Here is a 21,576-nt window from a genome sequence, read left to right on the forward strand (position 1 = left end):
CAATTAAGATTTAAATGCCTAACTCTGTTTTAGGCATGGTAATTTCTAAACACAGTTTGGGCTAAAGGGTAAATTACTTTTTCATTGAGAAGGTTTTGATCATTTTCATTTTTAAATAATAAAAATTTGACTGGTATTCATTTTTTTTAGTTTTAATCAATTAAAGTGACGTAATTTTTTTTAATTGTTTCTACTTTTCAGCACAAATATTTTTACAGTTTTTTATCTGTTACATTAGTTACAATTTCAACGATATAAGTATATTGTATTTTGGTACGTATATGATTGCAATGTATTATTCCCAATTTTTATTTTCTAGGAATTACTTAGTAAAGTATTCTTAAAATCAAGAAAAAGAAACCTATCTACTAAAAGCTACCAAAAATATTAATTGAAAAAAATAGTCAATTTATTTTCTTTAGTCTTAATAATATTTAACTAATTTTCAAATTCAATAATTACTGATTAAAATTTATTAAAATTTTATTAATGAAAGATATCATCAAATAATTAAAAAACACGATAAATCTTCACAAATTAATATATAATATGGTACTGATATAACATAGAGTATGTCCATAAGTATATGACACACGTCATTTAACGGTCTCATGTTATAACATGTTATTTTATTATTAAAAAATATTCTTATTTAATAATTTTTTAAATAGATGGAAATAAATTAAAGATAATTTTTTAATAACAACGTGGTCAAGAAAAAAAAATGCATAAAATGTTACACCACAAGTATTGCAAAAGTTAACATTTCTAATCCATTTTCTCAAAAAAAAAAAAGTACAAATAAAGAAACATTATCTATCATCTGAATTCTGAAATATTTCCAATGAATGAAAACTTATTATATTTGTTGTTGTTTAAGAATGACAAAATACAAATAGAGTAGTGTGAATTGATCACATTCATTTCTCTCTTTCCCTCTTCTTAAGCTTTTATTCATTCTGATCCCTCTGAATAATCATGCATTCCTCTCCAAAGAACAAGATATTTTGTACAGATTATTCACATCTACCATTCTATAGATTTGTTTACAGCCTTAACCTTTTTTTGAAGGTTGAGACATGGTGGAGGTGCTTCCTTAAGCTTTTCAATGTCATTATCTTTTCCTCTAACAAAAACATTCATCCATCTCATGCAGATAAGGGACTCATAAAAGCTCATCTGCTGCAGAAACACCATCACACTCTGGTTGTGAAGAGGCCGTGCTGTCGGAGGTGGTATCGTCGACACTCAAGTTGGAGAATTCGCCGCCGATGGACGAACTTTCATCTTCACCACAAACAGAAGGTGCTGGGGATGCTTCAGGTGTGGAGGTGGTAGTGTTGGCAGGTGAAGGAAATGAATCAGGATCTTCAGTCTGCTGCTGCAGGCTCCAATACATTATACTAGCTGTAAGAGTGAGAATCATCTTCTGGTTAACCTGCCATCAACCAACCATCAACCAAGAAAGTGTGAGAAGCACATCATAAACAAAGTCAATTCAGAATGTGTCTATCTGATTGTTCTTATATGTTCTTGAATAAGCTTCTCTATAAACAGAAGAAAATAAAAAGGTAAAATGAATCAAATTTCTTCCATGAGCTAAAGTTAAATGATGTATTTCAGCCTTTTAAGATGTTAGATGAAAGAAATTTTATTACAGTTTGAAGGGTTTTAGTTGATTTTAACTTGTGGGAGAAGTTTAATTCATTTAACCTTGCATGTTTCTCTAATTGGTGTGTTTGTGAAAAAGTTTATTTTCAAACAGAATGGAGTGGAAAAAGTTTTGTTGCAACTCTCATACCTCCATAATATCCTCAGGTAACAAAAAAATGGAACAACCAAGCTTTCTTGCAACACTGATTGTATAGGTGGCATTCAACCTCTTCTCATCATCTACAACAACAAATTAAGCCAATTTGGAAGGGATGAGAAAGAAAATAGAAAATATGTTCCATTGTATACAAAGGACCTGTTTATCTATATATTCCTATAGATATATATACCTATGTATCTATCTATCTATACAAAATGTTAACATTTGAAAGGAATCATACCACTTCCACCCTTGGTGACAAGGTTCCAATTGACAACTCGGGGCTCAACAGCACTCAGAAGCTCAAGGAAAAAGAGTCCATTTGACAAGCTCTTGTCCTTTACATAAGTTGGATAAAAAATGTGTGAATAGTAAATAATCATTTATAGTTCTGTTGCAGAACATTGTTATTGACAAAAAATAAAACAGAATTTCTTTTGGAGAAAACCTTGAAGCTCTCTATGTGAGAAGTTCTGCCAGAGTTCTTCACTTTTCTGTTTGCCCAATGCAGGATATCGGCATCCTTGATCTCCTTTCCTTGGGAATGAGATCTCAAATTTCTCAACAGTTGAAGCATAGTGAACCTCATCAGCTGCCACAACAAAGCTGAAAAATAAAACATAATAGTTTAGACCAAATTGAAAGCTCAAGAAATTGGTGGGAAAAGGGACTTAAAAGAACTCACAAAAAAAAGAGTAAATTATGTCCATAACATTTGTGTGGAAGCTATAATGAGATGAAGATTTTACCAAGAATGAGCTTCTTATTTCCTTGCACAATGTCATTGCCAGCTACATTGACCAGTGAGAATCTCAGTTGTGTACCAACTTCTATGACCTGATTGCAGTTCTCTACTTTTCTGAATGGCATTCTAATTGGAGGTTTTGTCGCCCGTTTCCAGTTAATAGATCCAGGAAAAATCTTGTCTAACACCTCTAAAAGTACCCATCTACATGCAGAAAGTAAAGGAATCAAACACTTAGTGAATTTTATAAAGTTGGATATGACATTCACTTCCTTTTACCCAACATGGGATAACTGGAAAATTACCAGAAACTTGAACATAAACATAAAGACAAGACAAAAAATTACTTGTACTAAAAAACAGAGGAACTGAGAGCCTCTACATATACCCACTTACTTTTACCCAACATGAAATTGAAGATACGATAAAGAATTATGTAAGTTTGTTAAAAAACAGAGCAATTGAAGACCTCTACATAGAAGTGAATAAATATCTGCCAGGTGGATCTTTTGGTCATTATGTTTTGAGACACAGAAAATTTACAGTTTTACGCATGTACAAGGCTTTCGAGTTTGAGAAAATAATAAATGCAGCTTAAGAAATGGAACACATACCCATTTCTGACATCCTCAAATAGATTATTTACATGTGTAGAAATTCCAAGACTATTGATCCACATTCGGAAGCATCTCTCTTCTCTAGATGTTTGGACATCATCTGTTATCATCTCAGCATAGGAAATCTTTTTAGTGTCTGTAGATAGACCACTCCTGCATTGTGTAGGGTCCTAATTAAATAACTACAGGACTTACTTGAATGGAAAAAAAAATCCAGAAATTAACATATGCAATGCTGCAAAACAAAAGTGTTTTCTGAAGAGTAAGAACACAGTACTGGATTGACTAGGTCATGCATATAGTAGCTCCTTCCTGATCTGATCTACATATGAAAAGAATATTTGATCTTTCATCTACAGAGGAAACTAAATAATGTCTGTTTTGTGTCTTTGTGTTTGCAAACACATCATAGAAAACCAATAACCTAAATGCTTGATGTCAACACGGAATGCTCTTCTAATGCATTACAATGCCCACAACTTAGCCTACATGCTACCGCTCAAATGCATGAAAATAACTATGATTATGATACAATAAACAAACCCAGGAAAAGGACTCCATGCCATACGGATATTGATTTAAATTATCAAATAGTCTGCATAAAATTAACTAAACAATTCATTTCATACCTGTGATGAAACAGTTGTGCAACAAATGCGAGATTCAAATTCGAAGTACCCTCGGCAACATCCCTTGGGGTCAAGTATCTTTTGCAGCCCATTCTCTCTGCATGATCAATAACCAGATTTGCCCTTTCAGTGGAATCCTTGGTATCTAAGGTGGCTGGACTGCAATGTTCAGGAGCAAGGACATTCAGAAGATAAGCATAAGCCTCTCCATCCTGTAAATAAACAGGTGTCAGCAAATTAGGACAATGGATTGATAACAGCTTGATTCGATTTTCGATTATAAAACTTTCATGAGTTCTAGCACTATTGGCTTAGAAGCTGGAATTTGAAGAAATCAAAATTCTGCTGGAACAAACATAAGAAAAATTGGAATTGGATTCTTTGTAGTGAAAATCCTCTTTAAAATGTATTAAGCAATATGACATGGTCTAGATGACATTTGCAAGATTTGAAATCCTAGATACCATTGTACAAATTTAGATTTATCATTACTCAAAGTATAAAAAATAATCCACCAATTACATTTATTTAGTTGTACTCACTCATAAAGAATACAAAAATAATTACAAAGAAAATTAACAAATCATAAATTAGCCAAACCCTACGCATAAAAGGCTATTAAAGACGTGCTCAAGTACCTTTACATCAGAAGAAAAATTTCTGACAGTTTTCTCGTATCCTGCTCTCTGGAGATGAAAATTCATCCATTTTAGAAGAACCTTTTCGGGAGACAAACTAAGAAGCTCTTCGATCTCCTGAGACAACAACAAAATGGAAAATACATAAGCTATCCTAAAACACAATATGCAATGAATGAAACATTAAAATTTGATTTAATTGCAATGAAAATAGATATTAAAGAAGAAGAAAAAATGCATATCTCATTACCTCACTGTCATCAACCAATTCCATAAGTTGAGGTGTCTTCTTAAGGTTGAGATCTGCCAGCAGCTGAATCTGAAATCCAAGAGAGTGGGAGCAAAAAGAAAACAATGACTAATTGATCATTCCACAAGTCAAAATATCTACCAGGCCAATAAGAAAAGTGATTTCAACATACAAACAAATTCAAATAACTAAGCTAAAAATAAAGGAAAGATATATGCAGTTCAAGTATCTTTACCTTTATAATTTGGGAAATCAAACCTACAACAAGATAAGGCTGCAACACAAACAACCAACAAAAATGTGACAAAGACTTAAAGTTAGGAACCTAAGTAAATGTCGATAGAGAATTTGGGGAGCTGATTGCTAAAACTTACTCTTCCTTCAACCAAATCCTGTGCACCAATGTTAACCACTGTGCAGCCAATAGCCTTGGCGGAATTGAGGCATAGAGTATGGTTCTCGTTGACCTCCCAAAGACTGGGATTGCGTTTGCAATTGATGGCTCGCTCATCTATAGTCCCAGGCACAGCAACATTGATGAGCTTACTGCATTAAACACAACATGTACCAGAGTCAATACATATTAAAGATTCATACACACATAAGTATAATGCAACAATCAGCAGACCCTGCTTATATACCACAAAAGAACGCCATCTTTTGCAAGATCAAATATATCATTTGAAGCTGGGTTCAATGGAAGATATTGCTTCAAAAATGGATCATCACCAAGATAGCTGTTTATGTGGGCAACATAACAGGCCTTTTCTGATTCACTGATTGTGTGGAGAAGGGTGGTCACAGTTTCCTTGAGAAATGACGAGGAGTGCCTCCTACCACCTTGTTTTGCAGTAGGTTGGCTTTGCAAATTCAAATATGCCTGCATGAAAAATGTAATCAATTGAAAATTTACATACACTATATTTAATGTTGTTACATGGTACACAAACTGTTTCATTAATACAACTAATTTACACACCATCCCTTTATTTCGAGTTCACAACATGGAAAAAGGTTCCTAATCTAGTAATATTAAAAAAGACAGAATCGAAGGCGTACCAAAGTACTAACCTTTAAGAAGATCTCAAAATCAATGGCATTGGTAAAATCAGTGCCTGGTTCACCCAATATCCCCCTAATCTCATCCTCGTTATACATGTCTCTGAACGCGTTTAGCTTCACCATCAAAGCTGGCAAATCTCCAAATGTAACTTTACCATTTTGATTCTTTAGATTGACAAACTACAACACCAGGAAGAAGGTCCATATAAGGTAAACAAAACACCAAGCACGAAAGCCATCAAATTTGAAAGAATAATGAAACAGGACCAAAAGGCCCATTACAGGGAAGCAATGAAAAGAACCTACTTTTGATTTCATGCTGCGAAGCTCAACCTGCGTGAATTGGCTTTGAAGCGATTGATCGGAGACAATAACACCTTCGAATTTAGACATCTTGAAGAATCACTAACCAAAGGTACAAATGTTACCCCGGAAAAGCTTGAAAATATTTGCAGCACAAACAAGACGTTTATGCCTGGTAACTCAACAACCGATTACCAGATGCAATGCTACACGGTCGAATTCAAATATAACGACCAAATCTACAACGAAACCAACACAAGAAGCGGTTTATCCCCCGGACTCACCGACCTGTCCAACGTTATCCTGACAGATAACAAAAACAAACGATAAGCTTAAAAAAGAAAAAAAAAAACAGAACACAAATGCTAAAACAAAAAAAAAAAGTTCGTTAGATTAGTTATTGAGAAAACCCCATCACTTAAAAACCGAACAGAACCTCAATTCCATCAAAAATATCAAAAGGGTACAACGCATTTCACATCTGTTCAATGTTCCTCTCTTTTTTCCAATGAAAGCAAAGCGACTAATATTGGTATTCGGTTATTTACCCCTCCCCCCAGACAGCAAAATTGAATTGGGAATGTTGAGGTGGAGAAAGAAGACATGAAAGAGAAGAAGTTGAGTAAGAAGCACGCAGATGGTGGTACATGCATTGCAGTGATGGCAATTTGTTCAGGTTAATGAGTGAAATTAATAATAAGAAATACCCACGCATAAAAATGAGGCATAGGTTGTTTAAATGTTCAACTACCCTTCACTGTTTCACTAACAACACATTCAATGAAGAGAAGCGTAGGAAAGAGAAGAAAGGATCGATTTTTCTTAGTGGGTAGGCAAAGTGACAGAGAAGAAAACACACCGTGAGACTCCCAAGTCCTATATTACTGTTTTTGTTTGTGTTTTTGGTTTGTTCCTCAATTGGGCGCGTGGGGTAACTTCGCGAGTACGTCCACGTTTCGTACTCGCTCTACCGTTCCAACACGTCGCAGTCTTGGTGTATAGTAATTTTGGTGTTTTGTGGAACCGACTTTGATGTGGTTTTTGTTTTCATCTCAACAAAATCCAGCCGTCGGATCATTATGGCTCACATGTTCATCGCACAGCTGTGCGTGATTCGGTATGGGCCCAATACAACACTGCATTACGCAACATTTATTATATAATAATAGTTATAATAATAATATTATTATTATTACTATTATATTTTTAATATATAATATATTTAGTCACGGTTCTTTCTGTATTTATATTCCATCAGATCTCGTGTCAAATTTTTTATATTTTTTGTCACGGTTTTTTGCAACGTTTATGATAGGATAAAAAATTTGATCACTATCAGTTCTTGAATGAATATTTAACTGTGTAAGAATGTGTGAACTCTTATGTTTCAATCAGAAATCATCTTTTCTTAACTTTTTGCTGAAAACAATAATATAATTAAGAAGGCGAATGATGTTTGCTGTAAAGTTGGATAAAATTATTTTTAAATTACTGTATATAATTTAAATATGTTTTTAATATTTTTTTGGATTATTGTGTTGCCATTAAGAATGATTATTTATCACGTCATTTAGAAGTTAGACTTAATCACACAGATTAAGAAACATTTATATCTATCGGATTTCTTTAAATAAACATTTCTTTTCTACAAATATTTACTGTTTTATTTTTATTTAATATATTCCATTTCATCAGTAAAATAAAGTATTTTATCAGTTATATTAATTATAAATATTTTTTATTTATTTTTTAAATTAATATTAATAGACATTTTTTATATGCAAAGTAATTCCTTTACTTTTCTCTTAATTCCTTATTCTAGGACAATAACAAAAAAAGATAGAACACACTTTTTTTATTTGGTTTTCACACAAATATCACACATCAAATAAAATAATTTTTATTTTTATCTTCATTCAAGTAACTCTATTCTTTGATCAAATTATCATTCTTTTGTATTTATCATTAAGTAAATCATAATTTTAACGTGAACATCATCACATTGTCGAATCTCAAAACTATTAGTGAAAGAAAAAAAAAATTTTGAAAAAAAAAACTCAAAACAGAGAAGAAAAAATAATTGATTAATCAAATTATCATTATAACAACCTTCACTTCAAAATAATATTATTGAAATTAAATATATATATATATATATATATATATATATTAATATGCAAATTAGATCACGAGTAAATAAAACAAAGTTTAAAAAATTACCTGCTTTTTCATTAAATTATCATATGACGTCATAAACTATTGAACAATCAATTATAATTATCACTTCGTGTTATTACTTAGGGATAGAAATTTTAAAAGATTAAAAAGTTTAACGTCAATTAAAATTTCGATTAGAAACTATTTATTTTAAAAAAAATTAAAAAGTTCACGTCAATTAAAATTTAGAATAGAAAGTAAAAACACTTAAAAGGTTTAAGGATACAAAAACAAATCGTAAATATGGCCCAATAATATGTGCCCCCACGACACCACATTCTAATTCTTTGTCTCTTATCTTAGTTATTTTCTAACAATAAATATAAAATTCATAATTAGTTAAAGAGTGGGACCAGATTTACTACAACATCACACACACAAAAAGTATCTTAAAAAACAAAGAAGTTGTAGAAATATCTTCCTGTACCTCCAATAACTTCTTGGGCACCTCCATATAGTTTTAAAATATTAAAACTGTCCTTCAATAAAATAAAATAAAAAATGAAAATTTTGTTTTATATTATGTCCACGAGTAAAAAAGAAGGTGCTTGATGTGGTGGTGGTGGTGGGAGTGCAGTCTTCCCTGAGGTAGTATGTTGTGGTGGTGGTAACGATCGTGTTGATGTTGATAATATCACGGTTGGTTGACTCGTTATTCTCTCATTCTTTAGTAAGTTCTCGTGTCGTGCCTTAAAAGTTAATCTGTTGGATCAACGGATCAGACAATCTGCCCTAAGTACACAACTAAAGTGTTTTGAATTAGATAATCTGAATGTATACCGGATCCGGAACGTACCAAACTCATCCAGTACTAAATGAACTGTGGATTCCAAAAGTAATTTTAGAACTTAAAATATGACTTTTTGATTACATAATCCGAAAACTAATTGGACAAACCTACCGAATTACATAATTTGAAACCCTCACTAAAATACTGCCAATACCGAATTACATAATTTGAAACTTATTGCAACCCTAAATCCTATCAGATTACGTAATTCAAAACTATTTGAAACCCTAAATCCTACTGAATTATGTAATCCATAACCTAATTTTAAAACCCACGAATTACGTAATCCGATACATATTTGTGCAAAGAACATACTAGACTACTCTATGCCTTTTCAAATACTTATGCCATATTATACTTAAAAATTAAAACGAGTGAAATTACTAACTGGTGAATGAAGAGGACAATGGTAAATGATGGAGAATGAGAGGTTTAGAAGGGATGTGAGCTTTGAGAGAAGGAGAACTTTGAGAGAATGAGAGTTTGAGAGAAGGATAAAACTTTGAAGGAGGTGGGAGGGGGGAGTTGCACGGTGCTGGGAGTGAAAGACAACGTGAGAAAGAGAAAGTGAAAGTAGGTTAAAATTATATTTTAATTTTTTAATATTTTTTACTGAAGGGTATAATAGTAAGTGTGCTTTTAGTATGGAGTGCCGGAAGAAGCCGTGGAGGTGCAGGAAGAAGCTATCCAGTTATGAAAGTTTGCTAAACAGTCGTAGCTTAACAAAAGTGGCCCAAATAAGAGAGTGAACAAATGAGCCCAAATAAGTCCAAAGAGGACATTTCAATGTGTCGTGTTTCATATACTAAAAGTTTATTTCTAGGCAATTGCTTCCTGCACCATATCATTGCACCCAATCACAGGGGAAATATCGAAAATACCCTTAAAAAAATGGGGTACATATAAAATTACATTCCGGACCCCTTTTTCTGGAACACAATAATCTCTTCCAGATAATTTTTTCTGGAATGTATTATTTTCAGTTCCGGATTTTTTTATCCAGAATGAAATTTTGATTTTTTTTCCGGATTTTTATATCCGAAACACAAAAACCTCTTCCGAATATTTTTGTCTGAAATGTATTATTTTCAATTCTAGATTTTTATTTTTGGAATAAGGGGTATTTTTGCAATTTTTGAAATTATGTTGGGTGTAGGTTCAAAAGTGTTGGGTGCAGGGAACATTTCCCTTATTTCTATAATAACAATGTAATATTTTTTTAGAGAAAAGTTTATTTGACACCCTGAACAGTAAAAAACATACATTTAATATTATTTGTAATAATATAATAATATTTTAACTTAAAAAATAAAATAATAATGAATAAAATATTAATTTATCAAGGTAAGGTGTGAAGTGCTATGTTTTTACGGTTTACAATATTAATATATCACCATCCTAATTTTTAATGTCTATGACAAAATTTGAAAAATAAATTTGAGAATTGTATCTCTGAAGAAAAAAAAAATCCACATTATTGTATTTGTTAAATTTTTATTTTCATAAAAAGAAGTTATGTGAAACAATGAATTAATTATGACCTCCATTGTTATAAACACCTCTTAACACCACTAAATTTTGTAAGAATCAAATGAAGGTTTAGTTCACCTTTACCAGAATATTAGAACTTTTATTATTCCTTTCCACCCAAACTAGTAATATGTTTAATAAAATGTTTGTTTCTTTTGATAAAAATTGAAGTGGAAAATCAATAAATAACTTGAGATAGAAATGTGAATAATGTCGTTTTTTCATTTTTTATGTTTTTACCAATATAATGAGTTATCACATGTTTTAGATAAATTAACCTTAAAAAGTTTATAATTTATTTTACATTTGATATGTATTATCATCTCAATATTATAACTTGATTGAAATGTTAGATGTGTCACGAGAAAATGAGTTTATTCCTTTTTTGAAGATGCAAACAAAGGAAATATGGCAACAAAGAAGACAATTATTTCACAACTAAACATTGATCAAATCTTTCATACAATATGGTGTGATAAGATTCTTGATTTACATTGAAATTGAACAAAAACAAGGGCATGGGACATTCTCCACTCATTTGTTCTGCTACAATTCTCATGACTTATTTTTTCCCTTTATATTAAGACCACCTCAGAAGCCATTCAAGCTTTCCTATAATACAAAAGTCCGAGGCCAATTCCAAATATCATTCCACATCCATATCCTATAACCACTGATTCCCATCCAAATCCAAATCTCTCTTCTCCCAATAAGCTCGGAGAAAATGGAGATTTTTGTATAGTGTTGTTGCAATTCATTGACAATGGGAATCCATATAATCCCGAGTTTCCAAGGTATGAGTCATTTGAAAAAGTCGCAAACTGTTTTCCTTGAGGTATTTCTCCCACAAGCAGGTTATTGGAAAGATTCAGGACTTCAAGAGAGTTCAAATTGGTTAATTCTGTTGGAATCCTACCGATGAACATATTCGAAGAGAGATCCAATGATTCTAAGTTTGTCAAATATCCAATGGATTTGGGAATAAGACCACTTAATCTGTTATGGGAAAAGTTGAGTCCTCTAAGAGCATGAAGCTCTCCAATCACATCTGGAATTTGTCCTTCAAATTTGTTTTGAGATAAATCAATGGTTACAAAGTTTATTGGAATTTTATTGAGTGTCATACTTATTGCTTTTGTTGTTACAGTTACAGATTCATATATATGCATAGCTATAAATTCAATCACAAGAATCGGGGATGCTTTAACTAACGTAGGTGATGTGTCCATGTATATCTCGTCCCCTTCATATTGAATGACATTCTTCATGGCTTTAAAATTTTGTATATAGGTTTTGGGTATTGGACCATTGAAATAGTTGGATGAGATATCAAAAATAATTATACTTGAAAATCCATGCTCCGTCTTTAAATCGTCAATGGGACCGTACAATTTGTTGGCTCGCAAAACCAATACTGTCAACATTGGTAGAGTTTGAAGCCAATGGGGAAATTTATCCTCAATTTGATTGTTGCCAAGATTCAAGATCTCCAACTCTGTGCAATTGGACAAAGATTTTGGCAAAGGACCTTCCAATTGGTTGTTATTGAGATTCAAAAAAGTGAGATCAGTATTCATTGAAAAGGTAGTTGGTAAAGTGCCATTTAGTTGGTTATTTTTTAGATCCAAAATAAAAAGGGTTTGCAAGTTTACAAGACATGATGGAATGATGCCTGTCAACTTATTGTGAGACAAGACAAGAACTTGAAGATTACTTACATTACAAATTGAGGAAGACATGTCGCCAATGAGTAAATTGAAACTAATATCAAGGAACTTGAGGTTGTAGTTCCTTGAGAATTCGTTCATTGGAGTTTTCAACAAGTTGTGGGATAGGTTCAAACTTTGTAATGAATCAACTTTGTGTAACCACTCTGGCACTGCTCCATTCAATTTGTTATCGGATAGATCAAGATCTATCAACATTGGGATTTTTCCTGATAATTTTGGAAATTTAGTTAAACCTACAGAAGATAAATACAAAAGCTCTAAGTTAGGGGCGTTGGTGAAGATTGGAGAGTTATGAAGACCACTAAAGTTATTTGACGATAGACATAATTGAGTAAGGTTTGCAAGGATGAAGACTGGTTGTGGAATATTTCCCTGTAACTTGTTGTAGCACAAATACAAAGACTCCAAGGATTGAGCTAAGATTGAAGGTGTATGGCCTGTGAATTGATTCTTTGATAGATCCAGTTCTTGCAAAAATGGCAAAGATAAACACCAAGCAGGAATTGTCCCATTCAATAGGTTGTCTTTGAGGGATAAAAAAGTTAGATTTGAAAGCCCGGTTACTTTGCTAGGTAGAGGGCCCTCCAATCTATTCTCTGAAAGATCCAAGTGAAGAAGATGTTGAAGATTTGAAAGTGATGATGGAATTTGGCCACTGAATCGATTGTTTCGAAGATCCAAAAATGTTAGATGTGGAAGGGTTAAGATTGAGGATGGGATTGAATCGTTGAGATAGTTAATTGAGAGATCGAGGAAAGTAAGATGTGTGAAGTTGGATAAAGAGGCAGGGATTGTCCCCTCCAACATGTTCCATGAAAGATCCAATATAGTGAGAGTAGTAGTACTGCAACTCAAGTTCGGAAACTGCTCGAGAGTATTACGTGACAACCATAAGTGTTTAAGTTTTGGTAAACATAAGATGTCAGTTTTCAAGTTTTCCTGAACTCCGGTGTATTTAAGACTAAGATTAACCAAAGAGGTAGATAGATTGAGTGGCCTCATCGAACTAAAAGTCATATTTACATAATCCAAAATAAGCTCCTCTAAAATTGTTGCATTTTGGAGGAACTTCTTCCAACTGTTTTCTTTCCACGTTAACATAGTAAAAGATAGATCAAGTGATTCTAATTTGGAAAGTTGTGAGATTTGGGAAGGAATTTCACCTTCAAGGAAAAAATTTCTAGACAGATTAAGGTGTGTGAGGCTCACAAACCCACCAAAGAGAGACGACAATCGAGAGGAGGAAAAGTCATTTAAAGCAAGATTAAGTGATTGAAGATGAGAAAGACGAAAAAGAGTAGTGTTTGGATGGAGTTCACCTGAAAGACCACTGCAGGCGAGATCAAGACCTATGATGTTTCCAGAAATGGGGTGGCAAGTAACCCCAGACCATGAGCAACAATCTGTCGCATTTTCCCATGTTACGGTCTTTGGAACAACATTCTCACAAAGAAAATCAGAATCATTATCACTGAAAGAGGTCTTGAATTGGAGCAAGGCAGTTCTCTCATGAAGATGACATAAGGAATGGGAGGATGAGAAGTGAAAGAGCAACGAATGGCAACACAGAAAAAGCAACCACCCCACCCATGACTCCATTTGAAGTTGTGTTTAAGGAAAAGTGTTCACTTTGATTTACTTAAAGCAATGAAAGATGAAGATTTATAGCCAAAATAAAATAGGATATGAACATGAACACTCACATTCTAATCCTTTCATTAATGTTCCGGCAAAAACGGGGCCATATGAATTGATATTTCATCTTCAAAATGGAAAACACATTGGACTTGGGTTTACTATTCCAACTGCAAGCATTAAAGAGATCACATAACAGATAAATATTTTAAATAAACAAAATGAGTTTAATATCACATCATTTTGTAAGAATTAGCTACAAAATCACTTATTTTATTTTTTTATAAAATTAATAAAATAAAAACTTTTCATCATAAAATGCATGAAAAAACATGGATAATAAAATTTTTAAAATGATGATAATTGAACGGTGAAAAGTGTAATTAAGTAAATATTGTATTCTTCCTTGTAATCTTTATCGTGAACAAAATGCTATTATTTTTATCTTTTTAGATACATTTTCTATTTCTTTTTTTACCATTTTTAATTTTTGCATATTATTTATTTTTCATCTGTTAACCATATAAAGAATACCATTTAAAAAAAAAAAAATTAAAGATATTGATTTTATTTTATCTTCTTAGTATAGTTTTATAGGATATGTCGTGTGTTTTAGTTGAGTGTGTGGACTCAAACACTTGAATTTTAATACATTGGGCCCTTTTCACTTTTCTGAACCAAAAGCCAATGACCCCTTTTGTGATTAATAACTTTTATGAAAGATGAAGCTTCAAGAATTAAGAGAAGGAAATTAATAACTTTTAATTAGTTAGCATTTTGTGTTAATGGTTTCATTTATTTCAAATTAAAAAATGAATTAGTTAAGTTGAGTACATAAGGAACTTTTACTTGGAGAGTTGAAACTGATGGTAAGATAGATAGAAAATTAAACACTACATTAGAAGAAGGAGGAGCAAATATATGTCAAAATATACAACAACTTTTAATTTAACCAATAGTGACAATTTAATTCAATATTTTTTAGTGCTTATGATCTATCTTTTATCTTTTTTTAAGACTTTTGTGGGTGATATTTTTATTAAGTTGATTTTTGTGACTTGACTGAAATTTTTTTGAAGAACTTCGAATAACTACAAGACTGAGATAAAAGATAAGAACAGATATATTAAATAATTTGTAATAAAATTTGTGATACTTGATTTGTTTTGGAATTAGATTGTTTTGAAATTTTTAAAATAAGTTTATTTTGTTTTAAAAATATCTTAATAATGTATTTATATTATTATCGTCTTTACTTGAAATTTTTCTGATCGTATTAGTAGTGTTGATATGAACTTACTTTTGTGAGTTTGAAACTAAAGAATATATAAAATTTAGGATCTTTATGAGATTGAAGAAAAAAATAAAATGTAACATACTAAATATTTTTTAATATTGTTTGTGATTAAAACTCATATACAGAATAAAGAATATTTTGTACATATATGTGTTTCAATGTATACATAATTAATAAGCATCAAACTCATTCAAAAAGTCTACTCATGCATTCATATTCATATTGTGTTACACATTGTACATAATATAAACCTTCAAACATACATGCATTCAAATTCATATTGTGTTACACTTCATATTCAAATTGTTTTTATATATGATATATGAAATTACAAATGTTAGTTGCTTAATTTAAATGTCTTTTTATCATTTTTTACTGAAAGTTATTAAAACAGGTTTTATTTATCATTCTTTTTATTGATAATTATTAAGAACAAATTTTATTAAATTACGAGATTGTACAAATTAGTGGATAACTACAAAATATTTATACGTCACTTAAAAGTCATATATTATATTTTACAATTTATTAGAAAAATGGCAATTAGAAACATCCTACATTAACAAAACAATGGGATTATGTATTTATAGTATGAAAATGATTGGAATGAATCATTTTGTATATAAAATAATTGAAACCAATTTCGTATTAGAGTATAGAGAAAAAACATATTTAACCCTATATTAAAGCATAGGAGTTGGTCGAACCTTTGGTTTGTATGACGATGATTTCTTGAATTATTTTTTAGCTCAGATTGTATGGGTTGAGTTAGGATTGTTTAGTAATTCTAGGCGTCTGGCGGTATGCGTGTTGAGATGGAGTGTCTTAGGTATTTTATGTTTGTATAAGGGTTGAATCACTCCTGAAGTGGTTCACATTTATTTATTTTTTATTGTCGATAAAAAAAAGTATAGGAGTTGGTGATGTATTCAAATAAGACCATTTTATACTTTGTAACAACAAAATCTATGACGATATGCGAAACCGTCATATACAAATACGTTTGTAACTCATTATGTACAATAAAAATTATCATTTTAAACACAATTTTTGGGAGTGCACACTACTAGAACATCATTGAATAGAAATCAATTTTAAAGACAAAAATAATTAGTTATTATAGTGACTAAATTAGAAACCATTTTAGATACTAAAAAAATTATTGGTTTCTAAATTAGTTTCTACTATTAATAAAATCTATGACAATATGTAAATACATCATTTTAAATACAATTTTTTTGTAACGTATATACAAAGTATATTATATTGAAAAAAGTTATAATAAGAAATTTAACAACAATTTATCATTTTTTATATTTAAATTTAAAGTTTATATAATGTATTAAATTACAAATGTTATAATTATTCAAGTATAAACAGTTTTTATATATTGTAACGATAAAATCTATAACAATATACGAAACCATCGTATACAAAAACGTTTATAAATGATGTATACAATTAAAATTTATCTTAAACAGATTTTTGTAGTATATATGCAAAGTATACTATAGTAAAATGATTATAATAATAAATTAAAGGGTAGTTTACCAATCTTATGTTAAAATTTATTGACTAAAGATGCAAAACGAGATGGGTAATTTAATTTACCTATAAAAGTGCAACAATTTTTTGACTTAACCACAATATATCAATATACAAGAGATTAAGAAACATAGTTAATAAAAATAACTACATATTATTCTTCTGTTAGATTATGTGACCATCACTTGGATTTTTAATTTCTAATAAGAAAATTCTTCTTCCATTTTCATATGTGTTAAATAATTTTAAATAAAATATAACTTTATACTTTTAAATAATTATGTGTTTTTATATCTTTCTTTCACCCGTAATATTTGAGAGTAGTTAATTATTTAAAAAAGTGTGTGAGGGTTAATAAGAAGATTTATTATGAAGGTTTGCTAAAGAGTTTATAAGTCTACGAGTTAAAATAAGAGTGTCTTTTATCATTTCAATGTCTCAATGTGTTTTATATACTAAAACGTTTATTTCTATAATGAGAATGTAATATTTTTTAGAGAAAAATTTCTTTGACACAATAAATAGTAAAAAAAATATATTTAATATTGCTTATAATAATATAAATAATATTTTAAATTAAAAAATAAAATAAAATAAAATAAAAATAAATAAAATATTAATTTATTTTAGATTTGATATATCATCTCAATATTACGACTTGATTGAAAGGTTAGATGTGTCACGAGAAAATGAGTTTATTCCTTTTGCAAACAAAATTTGAAGATGCAAACAAAGGAAATGTAGTAACAAAAGTAGAACACATTTATTTCACAACTAAACATTGATCAAACCTCTCATACAATATGATGTGATAAGATTCTTGATTTACATTGAAATTGAACAAAAACAAGTGCATGGAACATTCTCCACTAATTTATTCTGCTACAATTCTCATGACGTCCTTTTCCCCTTTATATTAAAACCACCTCACAAGCCATTCAAGTTTTCCTATAATACAAAAGTCTGAGGCCAATTCCAAATATCATTCCACATCCATATCCTATAACCACTGGTTCCCATCCAAATCCAAATCTCTCTTCTCCCCAGAAGCTCGGAGAAGATGGAGATTTTTGTTCAGTGTTGTTGCAATTCATTGACAATGGAAATCCATATAATCCTGAGTTTCCTAGGTAGGAGTCATTTGAAAAAGTCGCAAACTGTTTTCCTTAAGGAATTTCTCCCACAAGCTGGTTATTGGAAATATTCATGACTTCAAGAGAGTTCAGATTGGTTAATTCTGTTGGAATCCTACCATTGAACATATTCGAGGAGAGATCCAATGATTCTAAGTTTGTCAAATATCCAATGGATTTGGGAATAAGACCACTTAATCTGTTATGGGAAAAGTTGAGTCCTTTAAGAGCGTGAAGCTCTCCAAATACATATGGAATTCGTCCTTCAAATCTGTTTTGGGATAAATCAATGGTTACAAAGTTTATTGGAATTTTGTTGAGTGTCATAGTTATCGCTTTTGTTGTTACAGTTACAGATTCATATATATTCATAGCTATAACTTCAATCTCACAAATTTGGGAAGTGCTAACTAACATAGGTGATGTCATGTATATCTCATCCCCTTTATATTGAATGACATTCTTCATGGCTTCAAAACTTTGTATATAGGCTTTTGGTATTGGACCATTAAAATAGTTAGATGAGATATCAAAAATAACTATACTTGAAAATCCATGCTCCATCTTTAAATCGTCAATGGGACCGTATAATTTGTTTGCCCGCAAAATCAATGTTGTCAACATTGGTAGAGTTTGAAGCCAATGGGGAAATTTATCCTCAATTTGATTGTTGCCAAGATTCAAGATCAACAAATGTGTGCAATTGGACAAAGATTGTGGCAAAGGACCTTCCAATTGGTTGTTATTGAGATTCAAAATAGTGAGATAACTATTCATTGAAAAGGTAGTTGGTAAAGTGCCATTTAGTTTGTTATTTTTTAGATCCAAAATAAAAAGGATTTCCAAGTTTACAAGGCATGATGGAATGACGCCTGTCAACTTATTGTGTGACAAGCTGAGAATGATAAGATTACTTATTTTACAAATTAAGGAAGACATGTCGTCAATGAGTAAATTGAAACTAATATCAAGGAACATGAGATTGTAGTTTCTCGAGAATTGGTTCATTGGAGTTGTCAACAAGTTGTGGGATAAGTTCAGAACTTTTAATGAATCGATTTTATGTAACCACTCTGGCACTGCTCCATTCAATTTGTTGTCGGATAGATCGAGCTTTGTCAACATTGGGAATTTTCCTAATAATTTTGGAAATTCAGTTAAACCCACAGAAGATAAATACAATCTCTCTAAGAGAGGGGTGTTGGTGAAGAATGAAGAGTTATGAAAATTACTGAAGTTGTTTGATGATAGACATAAGTGAGTTAGGTTTACAAGGATGAAGACTGATTGTGGAATATTTCCATGTAGCTTGTTGTAGCACAAATATAAAGACTCTAAGGATTGAGACAAGATTGAAGGTATATGTCCTGTGAACTGATTATCTGATAGATTCAGTTCTTTCAAAAATGGCAAAGATAAACACCAAGCAGGAATTGTCCCATTTAGTAAGTTATCATTGAAGGATAAAAAAGTTAGGTTTGAAAGCCCTGTTATTTTGTTAGGTAGAGGACCCTCCAATCTATTCTCTGAAAGATCCAAGTGAAGAAGATGTTGAAGATTTGAAAGTGGGGATGGAATTTGGCCATAGAATTGATTGTATCGAAGATCCAAAACAGTTAAATATGGAAGGGTTAAGATTGAGGATGAGATTGAATCTTTGAGATAGTTACTTGAGAGATTGAGATAAGTAAGATGTGTGAAGTTAGAGAAAGAGGCAGGGATTGTCCCCTCCAACATGTTCCATGAAAGATCCAACATAGTGAGAGAAGCCGCACTGCAACTCAAGTTCGGAAAATGCTCAACACTATTCTCTGACAAGCATAAGTGTTTAAGTTTTGGTAAACAAAAGATGTCAGTTTTCAAGTTTTGTCGAACTCCAGTGCCTCTAAGACTAAGACTAACCAAAGAGGTAGACAAATTGAGTGGACTCATCGAACTAGAAGTCATATTTACCTTATCCAAAATAAGCTCCCTTAAAATTGTTGCATTTTGGAGGAACTTCTTCCAATTGCTCTCTTCCCACGTTAACAAAATATCAGAGAGATCAAGTGATTCTAATTTGGAAAGTTGTGACATTTGGGAAGAAATTTCACCTCCAAGTAAAAAATTACTAGACAGATTAAGGTGTGTGAGGCTCACAAACCCACCAAAAGGAAATGATAATCGAGAGGAGGAAAAGTAATTAAAAGCAAGATTAAGTGATATAAGATGAGAAAGATAAAAAATAGTAATGTTTGGATGGAGTTCACCTACAAGACCGCTGCAAGCGAGGTCAATGCCTATGACGTGATGAGAGATGGGGTGACAAGTAATCCCAAACCATGAGCAACAATCTGTCCCATTTTTCCATGTTGGCGTCTTTGGATCAATAATCTCACAAATGAAATCAAAGTTATAAGTGAGAGAGTTCTTGAATTGGAGCAAGGCAGTTTTTTCATGAGGATGACATGATGAATGAGAGAATGAGAAGTGAAAGAGGAACGAATGGCAACATAGAAGAAACAACCACCCCATCCATGACTCCATTTGAAACTTGTTTAAGTAAAAGTTTTGAGTGTGATTTGCATAAAGGAATGAAAGATGAAGATTTATAGCCAAAATAAAATAGGATATGAACATGAACACGACATCACGGCAAAAACGGGGCATGTGGGTGGAAATTTTATCTTCAAAATGGAAAACACATGGGACTTGGAAAAAGATGACATGACAGATAAATAGTTTAAATAAACAAAATGAGTTTAATATGACATCATTTTGTAAAAATTAGCTTCAAAATCACTTTTATTTATTTATAAAATTAATCAAATAAAAACTTTTCATGATAAAATGCATGAAAAAACATGGATAATAAAATTTGTAAAATGATGATAATTTTACGGTAAAAAGTGCAATTAAGTAAATATTGTATTCTTCCTTATAATCTTTATCGTGAACAAAAATGCTATTTTTTTTTTATCTTTTAGATACATTTTCTATTTCTTTTTGTAGCATTTTTTAATTTTTTCATATTTTTTTTCATCTGCTAACCATATAAAGAATACCATTTTAAAACAAAATTAAAGATATTGATTTTATTTTATTTTCTTAGTATAGTTTTCTAGGTTATAATGTGTATTTTAGTTGAGTGTGTAGACTCAAACGCTTTAATTTTAATTCATACATCACAATGAATTTTTAATGAGACCTTTAATTAGTTAGCCTTTTGTGTTAATGGTTTCATTTATCTGAAAATTTAAAAAATGAATTAGTTAAAAATAACACTACATAATAAAGAACTTTTACTTGGAGAGTTGAAATTGATGGTATGATAGATAGAAAAATAAACACTACATTAGAAAACTTATATTTAAAAATATACAACAACTTTTAATTTAACCAATAGTGACAATTTAATTCAATATTTTTTAGTGCTTATGATCTATCTTTTATCTTTCTATTCAAAAATTTCAACAAAATAAGGACAAAGTTTTGTCCTCTAGTTTCAGACTGAATTGCAGGTAAATGTTTAGTATCTTTGGAAGGCTGAAATAAATGTTAAGAGTTAAAGTACTAACTATTTTTTAAAATAGCTTGTGATTCTTATAATTTTTTTTTATAAATTTGATGATTATGAATTTTTTAATATAGGTTTATTTTATT

The 21,576-nt window shown here is 31.0% G+C and overlaps 2 protein-coding genes and 1 pseudogene across 6 annotated transcripts; all 3 read right to left on the bottom strand.

Annotated features, from left to right (window-relative positions):
* Positions 1–838: 838 nt before the first annotated feature.
* On the bottom strand, positions 839–6,924 carry FIM1 (fimbrin 1). 5 transcript variants are annotated; one of them, XM_068632345.2, is made up of 15 exons: positions 6,769–6,924; positions 6,061–6,360; positions 5,764–5,934; positions 5,334–5,572; positions 5,067–5,238; positions 4,928–4,966; positions 4,693–4,761; positions 4,443–4,559; positions 3,805–4,016; positions 3,173–3,328; positions 2,563–2,762; positions 2,262–2,419; positions 2,055–2,151; positions 1,802–1,893; positions 839–1,438 (listed from the first exon to the last, which is right to left on the bottom strand). In XM_068632345.2, exons 2-15 carry the CDS (start codon positions 6,145–6,147, stop codon positions 1,166–1,168), a joined length of 2,082 nt encoding a protein of 693 aa, XP_068488446.1. In that variant the 5' UTR covers positions 6,148–6,360; positions 6,769–6,924; the 3' UTR covers positions 839–1,165. The 5 variants fall into 5 exon arrangements, with proteins under 5 accessions (XP_068488446.1, XP_068488449.1, XP_068488445.1 ...); XM_068632348.2 differs by having other exon boundaries at positions 6,809–6,922; XM_068632344.2 differs by having other exon boundaries at positions 6,606–6,920.
* A 4,089-nt stretch (positions 6,925–11,013) lies between these two features.
* LOC137825591 (receptor like protein 22-like) lies at positions 11,014–13,971 on the bottom strand (annotated as a pseudogene).
* A 3,575-nt stretch (positions 13,972–17,546) lies between these two features.
* LOC137827132 (receptor-like protein 49) lies at positions 17,547–20,470 on the bottom strand. Its single transcript, XM_068633350.2, is given in 2 exon segments — positions 17,547–17,757; positions 17,759–20,470. Coding segments are annotated over 2 exon segments (2,742 nt in total). The 5' UTR covers positions 20,461–20,470; the 3' UTR covers positions 17,547–17,717.
* Between the last annotated feature and the right edge of the window lie 1,106 nt (positions 20,471–21,576).

The sequence above is a fragment of the Phaseolus vulgaris genome, chromosome 8 (assembly GCF_051622355.1).
Source record: "Phaseolus vulgaris cultivar YP4 chromosome 8, ASM5162235v1, whole genome shotgun sequence".
NCBI lineage: Eukaryota > Viridiplantae > Streptophyta > Magnoliopsida > Fabales > Fabaceae > Phaseolus > Phaseolus vulgaris.

Bases quoted from the DNA above. Each gene is read 5' to 3' on its own strand.
- FIM1 (XM_068632345.2), bottom strand. From the start codon at position 6,147: ATGTCTAAATTCGAAGGTGTTATTGTCTCCGATCAATCGCTTCAAAGC. The intron at 4,560-4,692 runs GTAATGAGATAT...TTGTTGTCTCAG, and splicing joins AATTGGTTGATGACAGTGAG to GAGATCGAAGAGCTTCTTAG. The intron at 1,894-2,054 runs GTATGATTCCTT...TTGTTGTTGTAG, and splicing joins TGTCACCAAGGGTGGAAGTG to ATGATGAGAAGAGGTTGAAT.